Source organism: Chiloscyllium punctatum, chromosome 8 (assembly GCF_047496795.1).
Source record: "Chiloscyllium punctatum isolate Juve2018m chromosome 8, sChiPun1.3, whole genome shotgun sequence".
NCBI lineage: Eukaryota > Metazoa > Chordata > Chondrichthyes > Orectolobiformes > Hemiscylliidae > Chiloscyllium > Chiloscyllium punctatum.
In genome coordinates this window covers 34,339,058-34,355,674 of record NC_092746.1, presented here as the reverse complement: position 1 = coordinate 34,355,674, position 16,617 = coordinate 34,339,058, and the positions used below count along the sequence as shown (strand labels likewise).

The window sequence follows — 16,617 nt, the reverse complement described above, 5'->3', positions numbered from 1 at the left end:
CTTTCCACTCCTCCCTCTTTCCACGCACATGTACTTGCTCAAAACCTATTACATCTCTCAAGTCTTCTAGTTCTGACAAAAAGTAAATGACATTCAGCATTGATGTTATTTCTCTTTTCAGAAATGCTGCCTGACATGCTAAATGATGCTAGAGTTCCAGCTTAAATGAAAGCAAAACTGAAGCGGAATAATTGTTTGCAAGTCACATCACCCGTTCTTGTGTACAAGAATTACACTGTAAACATTACCCTGCCCTTCCATTGAAGCCAGTCTTACTTGTAGCTGTAAATGCACGTATTTGCTGAAGCCAATCACTAGAACCACTGTTCCTCCAAATCAATTTTGTCTGGGAATGACACAAAAACTTAGAAACTGGGACTTTTAAGGGTAAGAGTGTGGTCGGCGGTGGTGGAGTTCAGGGATTGCGGCTGGAGAGGAACAAAGAATAAAGCTAACTTCATCCAAAATATCATGTTAAACGGGAGTGCAGAGAATAGAGTGAGGTCACCAAAGGTGACAAGAAAAGAAACTAAGTCTGTATCAGACTTATAGTTTCCTTGGCTTTATTAGCAAGACTCTAGAGTACAAAACTCAAGTTCCAATGAGCCTTTCTCAAACATTAGTTTGGCTTCAGTTGGAATATTGTGGCTAAGTCTGGATACTACAATTTAGTAGCTGATCAGGTCTTCAAAGATGCAATGGAAATTGACTGAAGATGCCAGGGATGAAAGATTTCATAACACGGAACTACTAAAGAAACTAGTATTTTTTGATTTATAAAATTAAACAACTGCATATCCTGTGCTTCTCATATGCACTAACTGGTATTTGTTAGACTCAACTAATACAATGCTCTCTCGGTCAGCCATCTCCCTTTTATGCACAATGAATAGGCCCATCTCAAACACTGCTACACAAAGGGAATCTCATTCAGCCACTTTCCTTTCACTGACTTAGCATCCAGTCCTCCGATTTAAAGAATTATTGTATTCATGAAATCCTTTCATTCCTCACTCAACGAATATGCAGTGATTGTGGCGTATCCTCTAAATTTGACAGTGAGCACATTTTCTGAACTCAACTTTGAGCACTCTGAAAGTGCTCCCATCCAATGTTTCCTCTAGGTGGTGAAAGAATGTGGCCCTGTAGCAAATGGAATCCACCATACAGGGAGCGAGCAGGCAACATCAACGCTATTAAATTTGAGGTCTGATTATGTAGCAAATTTTAAAGGACAGTGCAGGACAGATAAGACACAAACAGCAAAAAAGAAATTACATGGAATATTACTGTTAAGGGGGAAATGTGAGTCCAGCCTGTTTTGTGAAAGCACTAGCACTGTAAGCTTTAAAATCTGTCTAACATTGGTTAGATTAAACTACACAAAGTACAGACAATGAAGTACTCTAAACTTACACACTAAAGTCCAACGGTTCAGTGTATCTGGTTGTTCAAGGAAACCAATCAGAAACCAAGGTCAAACTTGTGGTACACAAACACAGTCTCCTCTATGTCTTAGGCTTATAAATTCCCAGAATTAAGATTTTGTGGTTTATCTTTTAGTTGCATCTGCATGTGCCTTGCTCTAATAAAGATGGTTCAGATACATGCAACAGGTATTAAAGTTTAAACATTCAATATGAAGTACTGCATATACGGTAGGAAAAGATCTCAATAGATAATTTTGTATTTAATATTACGGTAACATTTAACAGTAGCAACAAAATATTATCTGTATTTATAAATTTTTCACATACCCAAGTCGCCATCATCTGACCCTCTGATGCTTGGATCTTTCAACATGTCTAACTCAGCTAACATCCGCACATAAAGCGGATTTTGCCTGAAAGAAGGGTAGAATTGCTCATCCTTCAGCATGATTTCATAGACCTTCATAAAAAAGTAAACAAACATTAGTTTTCTAAGACATAATACTTCCTACATTTGTACATAAATCTTAATATTTAACATGCAATGTAATGCAGCAAACATTAATGGCCAAAATTTGCCAATCAAGGCCAGAATCCCTATTTCTCAGCCAGATCAGACGAAAAATCATTTATCTGCACACATCTTTTGAGGCCTGATTTATGATGCAGGATCCTTCCCAATTCATACAGTGTAGTGAACCATGCATACACTCAAGAATACATTTTTTCAGAAGCCATGCCCTTTTTCACAACACTTCCTACTGTACTCCAGTAAGTAAACAAAGTTCAGAAGTTTGCAAAGTTTCTTTGACAAGCTGAGAGAAGCCACATAGGTAAATGCAGGTGGCAAAAGAGAGAGAGAGGGCTACGTGACAGATAGGTGAGGGATTAGGTATGTAGACAGTCAGATGGCAAGGTTGCTTAACCAATGGGAGGAGAGGGAGGATGTTACTCAGCTGTGGCTGGACAGGGATTTGGAGTGACTGCAGTATTGTAGTTTATAACAAAACTTCCTGATTAATGATCAATGGAAGTGAATCGGAATCCTTTGAGATCTTCAACTCAGTTGAACAGAGTTTTGGAACGTTCCACACACTGGCTAATAGCCCTTCAGAAATTCAAGCTTCCTTGGCAATTCCAGTGTAATCACTGCACTGGAACTAAAGAGGGTTTCTGATGTTCTGTTCCATCATGGTATGGCCCACATCTGACTGTCTGGAGCTGGGAAGATGTGAACTAATAATTTCACACTCATGATTCCTTAATATGTCAAACTCCACAGGTAGCCACAAAATGAACAGAAACGAATAATGCGCAAATTTAGCATCTTGAAAAGGCTGGAAATAGAACAAATTCTATTGATGCTCTTAGCCTAATATAGAGAGTGGGCAAGCAATGTCAATGTGAAGCCTCACCAATTTTATTTGGCCCTCATCTGCACATAGCTTCTTGGTTTCCTTGGAGTAAATCACAGTCTGGACAGTGTAAGGAACAGAATTCAGACTGGGAGAAAGCCAGAATTGAAGACCAACGCATACAGTTCCCAGTATTAAGATAGTTTGATTGGCAGGAATGGCATAAAAAGGAGAGAGAACCCAAGATTTCTGGAGTCCAGAAGAGCATATATTCTCCAGTGGTTTGAACAACTAATCCTACTTCTCCTGGTCAACAGGGAAATCCAAACAAATTACCTCTGTGGACTTCTTCTATCCCTCAATATAGCTAAAATAAAAATTCTAATCTAACTCACATGTTATATGCAACACTTCGTTATTTTCTAATGGGTGTCCAACGTGCGAATGTAAAATGACAGAAGGGAGAAGGATCCTTTGAATCTAGTGTGATGTAAACTGTTTTTTTTCAATATATATTTTAAGTTTGGATCCTTGGCCTTTGAGTCAGTAATCAATGGGTTTTCATTGTGTCTGAATTTAAGAACTAACTTGAAACATTTCTGTAGCCAAGACGGTTTCCTTTACTACAATATTTGAGGCCTGACTTCAGAGCGAATTGAGTTTTGGGCACCACTTCTAATCTATTATTTAGCTTTAATTGTTCTGTAACCTGCAAAGGCTTCCAGAACATTTTTTTTAAAGATTAATTATAACACCCAAAGCTTAGAGAAGCAGACTTCTGGTTTCCCTTTTACTTTAATTGGGGCAGAGTTATTGGTTAAGGATGTTTGTAGAGACCACTGCTTCTCAGTAGAGAAGGATACAGTGAACTAAATGATGTTAGTGTGAAGAGTCAGTGTCATTGCTCTTAACTAGCCACACTCCTAAACTGGTTTCTGAAGTCCAAAATAATCCTTACTATTCAGTGGCATGTTTGAATTTCTATTTATAAATTGCCAAAAAATCAGGTTTAAATTTTATGATACATAGCAGAAGTAGTCCATTTGGCTCTTCAACACTGTTTTGCCATTTAATAAGATCAAGATTGACTTGCAAAATAATTGACTTGCCCCTAGTTTAGGTCCTTTTGGATTTTTGTTCACCAAATGTACCCTCAATCTTAGGTTTAAAAATGAACAATTAACTTGCAGAGAATTCCAAACTTTTACCACTTTTTTCACGGAAAAACACTTCCTAACTTAATTCCCAAAAGGTCTGGATCTGACTTTTTAGAATATGCCTCCTCTATATTCCTCCTCCTCCTTTTTCCCCTCTCCCCAATCAGTGAAAAGTGTCTTTATCTACCCCTTTAGTATTAATACCTTCAAAACTTTGATCAGATCATCCACAACCCAATTTGAAAAAAAAAATCATTCCCTTAGTTTACAGACAACCAATGGGATTCCGACCTATTGAGCCGGAAATATGAACTGTTTTTTCTCCACAAATGCTGCCAGACCTGCGCAGTTGTTCGAACAATTGTTGTTTTTGTTTCTGATTTGCAGCATCCGCAGTTATTTCAGTTTTTATTGCCTTAGTTTATGTAGTTTCTTCTTGTAATTTAATCTTCAGAGTTCAAATATTGACACATCTGCACAGCACAATATCCAAAGTCAATGCATCCTTCCAAAGGTGTGATGTCCAAAACTTCAAATGCATTCAAACCAACCCCCTGCACAACTTTAGCGGAACTTTTAGAAATAAAGTCAGCATTATATTAGCTCTTTTGATGTTTCCTGTTCTGGTGTATGATATTTTAGTGATCCAAGTACAATGGAACCCCAATCATCTTTGATTCAGAATTATTTCTAGTGTTATTCAAATTGGAAAATACTTATTCCATCCTTTTTAAATCCAAAGTAAAGAGCCTACACTGAAATGGACTTGCTGTTATCACATTTTTGCTTAATTTATTAATATTTCTTGGCAATTTTATGCACATTTAACATTGCTGTTAGGATACAAGACAAATCTAAGCAGAATCACGAATGGCAACAAACCATTCAATACTCCAAGAACTTACAGTTTGAAAGAGCTCCAATGAACATTCAGTCCACTCTTATGGAGGTAAGTAATAGAGCAATTTATTAAAATGTAAAATTGCTAAAACCTTTGCTCTACTGTAAATATAACCCTCTTTCACTCAATCACAGAGCAACCTTTAAGGTGGCAATGGAAAATTCATCTTCAAGCACAAGTATACAGAGACCTGACAAAGATGGAAGGCAAGTAACAAAGGGAAAGCTTTTCTTCAAACCTACCTTTCGTTGAATATCATCAAATATCTCTGGTGTGGTATCCTCATAATTTAGTTTTTCTGCCAATTTAGAAACCAAATTATCATCCACATGGACTCTTGGAGATGCCTGGTGAAGGAGGAAAAAAATTGATAATTCAACAATTTATGAACCACCACATAGTTTGTTTCTGCATTAACATTAATAACATTGATTTTTCAAATACATGATTGAACCAGACCTAACTTGTCGTCATCTGTTCACCATGACATGTTCCTTTTTTCAACAGGGTACTGCTCCAAAAAAATTATCCTATCTCCTAAAAAGAGAGATATCACCCTTCAGTTTACAATGGGTAATGGTTAAGGAGGTCTTGCTTAAATGATACAAGGCACTGGTCAGACCAAAACTGGAATACTGTGAACAGTTCGGGTTCACTTATCTAAGTAAAGATATACTGGCATTGTAGGGTCACTAGGTTGATCCTGGGTAGGGAAGGATTTTATGGGGAGATTTTGTGCCCATTAGGCTTGCATTCATTAGAGTTTAGAAAAATGAGAGGAGTCCTAACTGGAAGATATACCTGCCTTTGACCTATACCTCTTGATAGCTTTACAGTCACAGAGAAAGCTTTGCTTAACAAAAAATATCCCAGATTTAAAATTAACAACTGATCCAACATATACTGCCATTTGTAGAAGAGAATTCCTTTGTATGTAAACGTGCATCCAAACATCTCAGCTGAACGGTCTGGCCTTAATTCTCACATTCTGCCCTCAAGTTCTCTATTCCCCAACCAATGGAAATATAGTTTATCTTTACCTACTCTCTTTTCCTGTTAAAGATCATGAAGATTTTGATCAGGTCATCCCTTAACCTTCTAATTTCTAGAGAAAACAGGCTGCAGCTTTTAGTGGAACGTCTAACAATAAATACTAATTTGTTTTGATTTGGAGGAAATATTCAGCATGGCCATCAAAAGTTTGGTTATATTGGCTGAAGATGGAGTGATGAAGAATGCAGCCAGTGAATTCAAGGGAACAAAGCTACGCACCTGAAAGCATGGAGATAATTCAGAGATAGAAAAGAACAAGATTATAAAGGAATTTAGATCAAGAACTAGAAATAGGTATTTGAGACAAAAATATCTGGGTGTGAATACTGGTTAGGAATGATATTAGTGATGAGCGAGCAGAACCTTGTGCAGTATAGCACAGGATAGGGTATAGATAGTATAATTTTTGATTAGCTTCTATTTATGGAGATTTCTGGACAGGAAGTTGCCAGTCAAGACAGGAAGTCTTGAAGTGACAAAGGATTGAATTAGGGATTCAACTGCAACTGGACCAAGGGAAGGGAGGTTATGGACAGTGGGGGGAAATCTTAAGCAGCAGTGAAAAAAAGAGAGAAGGTTGAGGATGACTCAGAAGTTAATGGGAGTAAGTTAAATAGACAAAGGCAGGCAAGAGCAGGGCAGAGAACAAAGTAAAATTGAAAAATTAAACTGCATTGATTTCAATGCAAGAGGCCTGACAGGTGAGCAGATAAACAAAGGACATGACTGGAATATCATAGCTACTACAGAAACATGGCTGAGGGAGGGACAGGATGGGAAGCTCAATGTTCCAGGGTATTGATGCCATAGAAAAGGAGGCAAGAGATGAAGGGGAGTGGTGTATTTGATTGAGGAACTTATCACCACTGTACTGAGAGAGGATATTCTTGGGGGATTGTCCAGTGAAGCTACATGGGTGGAACTGAGAAATAAGAAGTGTATGGTCACTTTGATGAGATTGTACTATAGGCCCCCCAGTACTAAGTGGGAAATTGAGAAGCTAATATGTGGCGAGATCTCAGACATTGGTAAGAATGATAGGGTTGTAATAGTAGGGGATTTTAACTTTCTAAACATAGACTGGGACTGGCATAGTGTCAAGAGCTTAGGTGGGGAGGAATTCATTAAAGTGTGTTCAAGAAAAGTTTCTTTATTAAGTATGTAGATGTACCTACTAGAGAAGGTGCAAAACTTGACTTTTCTTTGCAAAATAAGGCAGAGCAAAGTGACTGAGATATTAGTGGGGGAGCAGTCTAGGACATGTGACAATAATTCCATTAGTTTTAAAACAGTTATGTAAAATGATAGGCCTTGCATACAAGTTAAAGATGTAAACCGAATTTTGGTAAGACAAATCAGGGTAGGACTTACACAGTTAATAGTAGGGCCCTGGGGAGTACTGTCGAACAGAGACACCTCGGGGTTCAGGTATATAGTTCCTTGAAAGTAGTTTTACAGACAAACAGTTTGTTAGAGGTGGTGTTTAGCACGTTTGCCTTCACTACTCAAATCATTGAGTCTAGGAGTTGGAACACTCGTGTAGCTGCACAGGGCATTTGTGGGGCCACTCGGAATGCTATTCTGGTTGCCCTTCTGAAGGAAGGATATTAAATTAGAAAGGTTTCAGGAAAGATTCAAAATTCACCTGGACTAGAGGATTTGAGTTATGGGGAGAGGCTGGACAGGCTTGGACTTTTTCCCCTGGAGCGTAGGAGGTTGAAGGATGACCTTATCAAGGTTTTATAAAATCATGAGGGATGAGGAAAGATGAATTACAAAAGGTATTTTCCCCAGGGTAGAGTGAGTTCAAAACTGTAGGGCATTGGTTTAAGGTGAAAGGAGAAAGATTTAAAAGGAACCTATGGGGCAACTTTTTCATACAAAGGGTGGTGCGTAAATTGAATGAGCTGCTAGAGGAAGCGGTAGATGCAGGTAAAGTTACAACTTTTAAAAGTCATTTATACAGATACATGACTAGGAAGGGTTGAGGGGGATATGGGCCAAATGCAGGTAAATGGGACTAGTTAAGTTTGAGAAAGCTGGATGGCATGGACGAGTTGGACTGAAGCGTTCATTTCTGTAGTGTATGACTGTGGGAGCATAGGCAGTCCTGTGACAGAGAAAATGGTTTTGGAAGTTTTCAGCATTAAAGAGGTTACTGAATTGCAAACAGCAGTCTAGTTTAACCTGAAATGGGATGGAATTACTGACTAGAAGACAGAGTTTCAGATGGAGTGTCTTGATGATGCAGTACTTTTAGCGACGTTTAGGCTAATGGTCAAAAAGACAATGACATATACATTCCAAAAGAGAAAATGCTGGAAAATCTCAGCAGGCCTGGCAGCATCTGTAAGGAGAGAAAAGAGCTGAAGTTTCGAGGCTAACTGACCCTTTGTCTAGCTTTTCCAGCATCCGCAGTAATTTGCCTTTACCCAGTATTTTATGACATATACATTGTTGGATTTGTTTCATTATTTGATTGACTGTTAAAGCAGTGAAATTTGAGATAACTATAATTCGGAAAAGGTAGTATTTCTGACAAGACATTTCCAGGTTACAGGCTGCAACTAGTGGGATACTACGAGAATCAATATTTGGACTTCAATCTCCATCAATGAATATATAAAGGAAACGTGCACAATGCTGTGAAGAGAAGTAGAGAAGTTAAATGAGTGAGCAATAATGCAGCAGATGGAATGTAGAGAAATATGAAGTATTTACTTCGATTAAAAAAAAGAAAGCATTTGCTTTGAAAAGGAGACACTAGTAAATGTTAGTATGCAGAATGACCCGAATGCCTCATACACGAGTCACAAAAGGTTAGCTAACATGCAGATACAATGAGTAATTGGAAAACAAATTGTAAGTGAGATTTTAAAGCAAAGAGTTTTGAGAGCAAGAGCACAGAGGCATTACTTCAATTATACAATTAGGTCTTGGCAAGACTATACTCAGGAACATACTTTTGTTGGAGATCAAGCAAAGAACAGATTTCTAATTACTCAATCAGGTGACAGCGCAGAGCCCAGATTCTTAAGAACATAAAAACATAAATCAGCCCTTGAGTCTGTTCTGCCATTTAATATGATCACGGCTGAATCAGCCTTAACTGAACTTTCTTGCCCACTCCCAATGACCCTTTAACCCATTACCAATTAAAAATCTATTTTCTCCTCAATAAATTTATTTGGTATCGAGCATCCATTCCACAGATTCACAAACATTTCAGAAAAGTAATTCTCCTCATCACGGTTTTAAACCTGCCATTCATTAGCCTAAATACTGTTCAGAAATCATTAGTTGTGTTGATCCATGTGCACAGTGGTTCAATGGTCAGTACTGCTGGCTCACAGCACCAGGGACCCAGGTTCAATTCCAACCTCAGGTGACTGTGTGGAGCTTTTTCTGAACAAACATGGCTGAATGAGAAATGATTGCAGTGGAACATAAAACATTCGAAAAGGGCTTGACAGTGATACTGTCAATGCTGGGAAGAAACTGCAATGGCTGGAAAGTCTGGAATGGTGGGTCACAAGCCTCAGGACGGGGAGATGATAGTTTAGCATTGAGATGAACCGAAAGAACTCTTCGTTCAGTGGGTTGCAAACACAAGTCAAAATATTTTCCTTGCCCTCAAAATCACTGGATAAATTATTAAATTATGATGACTCCTTATTGTTCTGATGGAGAATTAACTTGACAGTCACAAGTTGCTAGTCCAAGTTCAAACAGTTCATTGAGGTTATCACTTCGATTAACCTAATATTATAAGGAACAAAAGGTAAAGATAACATTCAAACTTGAAATACAACATCATTCCTTCACAAGAGCATTTTACAGCAAGACATTCAGCCCCACAGACAATAAATGATATGATAAAGTGTCTTATTTTTAAGATTGATTAATGAATAAAATATATTGGCCAACTATTCAAGAGGAATTCCTTTCTCTTTTCGAAATCATAAGCATGGAAAATTGGAATCAGCAACCAGGTAAAGATTTCAATCAAAAGACAACATCAAAGTGCTACATAAGTGTCCAGCAAGAATATACTTTCAAGTTTCTGAAGTAGAATTCCAGTCATAACCATTTGACTAAAATGATAAGACAGTCTGACCAGTAAATGTAGAATGATACTAGGAAGCATATTAAGGAGTCTATTTCAAGCCAAGAGAATAATACAAATTTACCTTTTCTGACAAATACTGATCATAAACACCAACAGCTGCAGCACGCAGCAATCCTTTGGTTTGATTGCTCTGTCTTTTTCCATCCTTTTGTGCACTTCGCAAAACGTCGAGCTGCTGCTGTGCAGTAACTCTGTATCCTTCTACAGTTAACCAGAAGAAGAGATGTGCTTGTCCCCCAGTTTGCTGCATATAATCTGCACCCAGGAAAATAGTCACATTTTAATGGTCTATGGCAATTTAATCAGTTTCATTTAGTAAGTTGACCCAATTAAATAATTTCTCGTAAATGTTTTATTAGTTTTACGTCTAATAATATAAATTCTATAAGTTAAACAAACAAAAATAAAATCCAAATTAAATTGAACACTGTCGGAAAACTAAATATTTGCTTCTTGCAGAAGACTGGAAAGTGTCTAATGTAATACCCCTGTTTAAGAAGAGAGAGGTGGCAACAGACCGGAAACTATGGACTGATATTAGGGCTGCCCATGGCAGTGTGGCACAAAATGGCTAACAACTGCCCCAGACTAACTCTGCAGCAGAACATGGCTGACAGTAGATAGTGAGCCTGGGGAAAAATATTTTCTTCATGTAGTGTCAGCAAGTCGATCAATAGCAAGACTGTTCAATCAAGTTACTGGCTAGGATGGAATGAACAAGTGCAATTTCTTACATAGATAAGAACATTTTACATTAAATAATTCAAGAGAAGCAACTGTTTAATCAACCTATTACAATATTAAGAGTAGGTTTTAGTTAAGATTCTTCAGATAATCGTAGATATAGATTCCATAGTAGCTATGATCCACATATATAAGAAAAATCACCAAAATAAAACGATTCAGGCAATAGAAGTGTTTCCGCCCCACCCCCCAAACATTAAAGTCTGTGAAATCATCACAACTGGGTCTGGACGACCAGCATGACAATCTCTTTAAAGGTGCTGTACTGGAGAGCCAATCACAAAGGAATAACCCAACACCACTGACCAATAGTATCAAAAAGAGGGGCGTGTATGCTTTAATTTTTTATGTGTCTTACTGAAAAGAAAACCTAAGCTATAACGAAGTTGGACCTGAATCTATCACTGGACTTCGACTCTCATTGGAAAACATGAGATCTAATACCTGACCTTGGTTGCAGGTAAGATTTTACAGTTCATTAATAATGATGAGATTGTGGAGTACTGAGTCAGCATGATTTAATCGGTTGTGTTTTGGGGATTGGGGGGGGGGGCCACGCCTGACAAATCTGTTAGTATTTTCTGAGGAGGTAACAAATAGACAAAGGAGATCGAGTGAATGTGATCTATTTGGATTTCCTAAAGCCTTTGACAAGGTGCCATACAGGAGGCTGTTAAATAAGGTAAGAGGATTCTGTTATGGTTAACATGTAGGTTTAGTTAGCAGTCAGAAAGGCAAATGCAACGTTTGCATTCATTTCCAGAGGGCTAGAATTTGAGAGCAAATATGAGACCTAAAAAGCCCTTGGTCAGACCATATTTTGGAATTTTGTGAGCAGTTTTGTGCCCTGTACCTAAGTAAGGATGGGCTAGTGTTGGAACTGGTAAAAATGACTTTGACAAGAAGGATTCCTGGAATGAAGGGGTTGTTGTATGAGGAGTGGTTGAGTACTCTTGGTCTGTACTTGGAGTTTAGAAGGATAGGGTGTGGGGGTGGGGGGGGGGGGCGGGGGTGGAATCTGATCAAAGCTCACAGAATACTAAGAGGCCTGAATAGAGTGGACTTGGAGATATTTCCAATGCTAGGAGAGACTAGGACCTGAGGGCACAGTTTCAGAGTGAAGGGACAATCCTTAGAACAGAAATGAGGAGGAATTTCTTCATAGGGTGGTTAAATCTATGGAACTCATTGCTGGAGAATGCTATGAAGGCCAAGTCGCTGAGTGTATTTAAGTCAAAGATAGATTCTTGACTGGTATGGGGATAAAGGGTTATGGGGAAAAGGCAGCAGGATAGGTTTGAGAAACCTAACAGTCATGATCAAATGATAGAACAGACTTGATGGGCCCAATGGACTAAACCTGCTTTGTGTCTATGATCTTATTTTATTCAATACCATTCTATAGCAATAATAAGGCTGCTCCTTTCTAGTGTTTACGTGCAGTGACATGCCTTTTTAAGTCAAACTCTGTAGAAACTTTGCAAGGTATAAACTAATGTCCTCTGCACCTCCAGAATCAACATTGATGATGCCTGACAGGTTTTCCAAAACATAGACATAGAAATCTCAATTTTTAGCTCAAAAGAATAGATTTCTAGCAATAAGTTGTACCAAATGATAACCCCACTTTTTTGTCATGTTTATCAGGTTCCATCATCTCATCCCTACCTAATAGGCCATCACCATTCTTCCCATCAGCCCAAGGTAATAATGTTGGTGGACTCTCCTTAGCTTCCTGTACTTTTGTTCTCCACCAATACTCCATCTTGCTCCCACAAACAATTGTTAGCCATTACAATGTATCAAGCACTCCAAACCTCTGCTAGTGATAGGTGCTGCCCAGCAAATAAACTCAGGTACCTTTACCGAACAATTAAAGTAGTCTGGGCTGGGTGAAATGAGCATTATTGCTGTTATGACAACAATTCAATTAGAATAGCACTTAACCATTCAAACTCAAAAGGAATATGTACCAAGACAATTTAATTTGTCTTCAAAATGGTACTTCTTATAGCTTGGCATTGTTCTGATAAATGGGCATCATACAACTCCAAGGACAAACTTATTTTTTATGATCTTCTGCACAGTGAAGTCTCAACAAATTCTGCATAACTTAAGTATCACTCTGTTATTTGAAACCCCTTGTATTAAAGAACATTTCACAAGTTCAACTGCTTTCTGTACTTGTGCACACTAATTCATGGTAACACAAACCACTTTGCATTTCCACAGCTTAATATTTTTTTACAACGCAATATGGCTTGGAATGAGGTGAGCAGGAGAATCTTAGGGGTCAATCTCTTTCTAAAAATTTGGTAGGTCTGCATTTGCCATGAAGCATTAACAGCAAACATTAGTCAAAGTTTTCTCCAACCTTCAGCAGGAAATACATTAACTACATTAATTTGGTTTCTGCAACAGCGTAGCTGGCTCTAGAGTTCCTGACAGTTCAATACAAAGTGTAAGTCAGATTCAGTTTAGTTTGGGCTGAATGAGAAGCTGAAAGTTTAGTAAATGAAGGAGTTTGATGAAGGCAGGGGGTTGGAGGCGGAAGGAGGTGTGATACTTTATGTATTAAAGGTGTGAACTTAAATCTGTCCCAATGCTGAATCAGTTTTATTCCTAAAGTGGGACTTTCAGAATCTGACATGGATCTATGCAGTTTTTGGGTAAAATAATGTTCTGAGGCTTGGTACATTGGCAAGACCGAGCAGACACTATGACAACTAATGAATGGACTCTGTACAATGATCACCGGACAGGAGTGTTCCCTCTTAGTTGGGGAACACTTCAGCAGTCCAAGACATTCAGCCTTGGACCTTCGGGTGACCATCCTCCAAGGCAGACTTTGGGTCAAGCAACAATGGAAAGTGGCTGAGCAGAGGCTGACAGCCAAGTCTGATACCAATGGGGATGGCCTCAACCAGGACCTTGGATTCATGTCACACTACAGGTGACTCCACTGCGCCACACACACACACCCCTCCATCTCACTGCATCACTCAGACCCTCTCTCATAAACAAGCTCTCTCTCATGCATACACCCTCTCACAGGCTTATACCTCATTACACACACACACACATACTTGACCAAGCTTACACACCCTCTTTCACATGCACTCACACCCATATACAACCCATTCTGTCTCTCCTGCACATGCACACATATACATTTATGGGGTGGATCTGTAGTTGCAGAATTACATTTTCTTTAGCTCAAAAACTGCATAAATCCACGTCAGATTCTGAAAGCGCCAGTTTAAAAATAAACCTGACTCAACATTGGGACAGACTTTAAGTTCACATCTTGAATACATTGTCTGAGCTAAGATAACATCTTTTTTTAGATAAACCAATGCCACTTTGAAAATGTAACTTAAAAGGAGTTTTTGAATTTACATATTAAAAGAGCCTAAACCAGCATATCCCATCCAAAAAAATGCAAGACTTAATCTATGTTTGTTTATTGTATCATTACAACTCCGTGACACTGTAACCCTTTTGCTATAAATTCTGTGTCTTCTGGTCCTCCTCCACAACCACCTAATGAAGAGGCAGTGCCTCAAAAGCTGATGCTTCCAAATAAACCTGTTCAGACTATAACCTGGTGTTGAGAGATTTTTAACTTTGCACACCCCAGTCCAACACCGGCACCCCTAAATAATTTATGTTATGCTACAACATGGCAGCTTGGCCAAGTGAAATTTGAGAAATTATAGATGCATCATTTGATCTAAACAAACGGCCTTACAGGGAAACATGAACAATTGCAGAAGCCCAAGCTCCAGATTTTGGAACTCAGCAACAGCTGAAGTTATTGTGGTACACTCACAAGGCAGTGAACTATGTGAATGACATTTTTTTTTAAAAAGTGGCCACAGCAGTAGAGGAGCATACATGCAGTCTAGGAAAACCAAGCAAGTATTGCAGGAATCTCAAAGGAAGCTCACTCGCTAACCATTTTCAGTTTTGGATATTGGCAAAGGTGTTGATTCTCCAGCCAAGACATTACAGGGGACTGAGGTGCACAGAAGGGGAATAATCAGAGTAGAAGAGCAAAAGTATTGGAGGATTTGTTAGTTCAGGATAAGAATCAGGTTTTACTGTACCTGTGGAAATGAACGGCTGTAAGCTCGTCAGCCCATCCAGTCTGTCCAACTATTCTGGATCAGAGCGAATTGTGTAATCAAAGCTGCTTTCTCTCATTACCTTGATATCATTTAACTCGAGAAATCTATTGATTTCTGTCTTGAATCTGCGGGATGGAGCTTCTACAGCCCTCTGGAGCAGCCAATTCCAAAGATCCACTATCTTGCAAGTAAGAAATTCTCCCTCACCTCAGTCTTAAATGGCCTGTCCCTTATTCTGAGATTACATCCCTTGGTTCTACAGTCAACAGCCAGGGGCATAATCTATTGATTATAACCATGTCAAACCTTATGAAAGTGTATAAATTTCAATGTGATGACCTCTCATTTTAAAAACTACACTGAATACAAATCTATTCTCATAATACAATTTCACTATTCCAGAGATTATTTGGTGACCATCCCTTGAATTCCCATGGCAAATGTGTCCTTCCTTGGCTGAGGAGACTAAAACAGGACACAATACTTATGCTATGTCTAATCACGGCACTATACAACTGCAGCAAGCCACCTTTACCTCCACATACCAGTCATTTCTTCTATAATGCAACAGTTGCGTTCTTATGCAACCCCACGCTATATAAAATTCACGCAATAAAAATAGCACTTGAAGTGTTGGTGATGCAATCGCATTACAGGCGACATGTTTTAAAAGTTCACGCTTTAGAAACATCATTCCCTATTTATCAATCGTGTTAATGAAATACACGTTATAGCTGAATGACCTGTACACTCATACCCCCATAAAACAAATACCAACATACCATTTGCTGTCCTAATGGCTTGCTGCCTCTGCATGCTAACATTTAGTTGTGCATTGACAAGGTCTTCGAAGCTCCTTTGGACACCAGCACTTCACAATTGCTGACTATTTTCAAAATATTCTAAGTTTCAGTTTTTTCTACCAAATATTTTTTAAAATCCTTTTAAAAGGAAAAGTTTACATCTAGTCGCATTACATTCCATCGGACATGTTCTAGATCTCTTAACTTGTCCAAGTCCACTTGAAGCCTGCTTAAATCTACCTCAATTTGTGTTCCCATTCAGTTTGGAGTCACCAGCAAAATGTTGAGATATTACAATTATTTTCAACATTCAAATCCTTCACATATATTGTCAACAATTGTGGAGTTCACACTGACCATTGTAGTATTCTGCTAGTAGCAGCCTACCATCCGGAGAACCATTTGTTTATTTCTATTTTGTGTTCTACTCATGAACCAATTTTCAATCCATGCAAAAATATTTCCTTTGATCCGATACACCATACTTTTATTTACAAACTTTCTCTGTGGACATCATCAAAAGCTTTTTGAATATCCTAATCCATCACTTCCACTGATTCTTTACTGTTTAGGCTTCAAGTAACATTTTTAAAAGTATTCCAAGTACCTCAGAATCGAAGGAAAAACTCACATTTGGGCAGTATCATATCTAACAAAGAGAGATTGCTGGGATGTTGGGGCCCAGTCATCACAGTCTCAGGGTAACATTACAGGTGCTCCAAAGGGTTGTGTCCTAGGCATAACCAGGTTTAACTGCTCCTTCCACCACAATAATGTCAGGAGCAGGGTACTTGCTGATGATTGCAATGCTCAAAAGCATCTGCAACTCAAATATTGAAGCAGCCTGTAACTATACACAGCAGGATGTAGGCAGAGGCTTAACTAAACCAGCCAAATACATATCGGCTGGGAATT

General features: G+C 38.6%; 1 protein-coding gene across 9 annotated transcripts in view; it reads right to left on the bottom strand.

Moving 5' to 3' along the window:
- The window catches only part of snx13 (sorting nexin 13), a 188,986-nt gene that overhangs the window by 40,319 nt on the left and 132,050 nt on the right, over window positions 1-16,617 (bottom strand). For all 9 annotated transcript variants that reach the window (XM_072575355.1, XM_072575356.1, XM_072575363.1 and 6 more), the window contains 3 exons: window positions 10,087-10,280; window positions 5,086-5,190; window positions 1,758-1,890 (listed from right to left, as the gene is read on the bottom strand). In XM_072575355.1, the coding sequence (XP_072431456.1) occupies window positions 1,758-1,890; window positions 5,086-5,190; window positions 10,087-10,280 (432 nt within the window). The remainder of the gene's footprint in view (window positions 1-1,757; window positions 1,891-5,085; window positions 5,191-10,086; window positions 10,281-16,617) is intronic.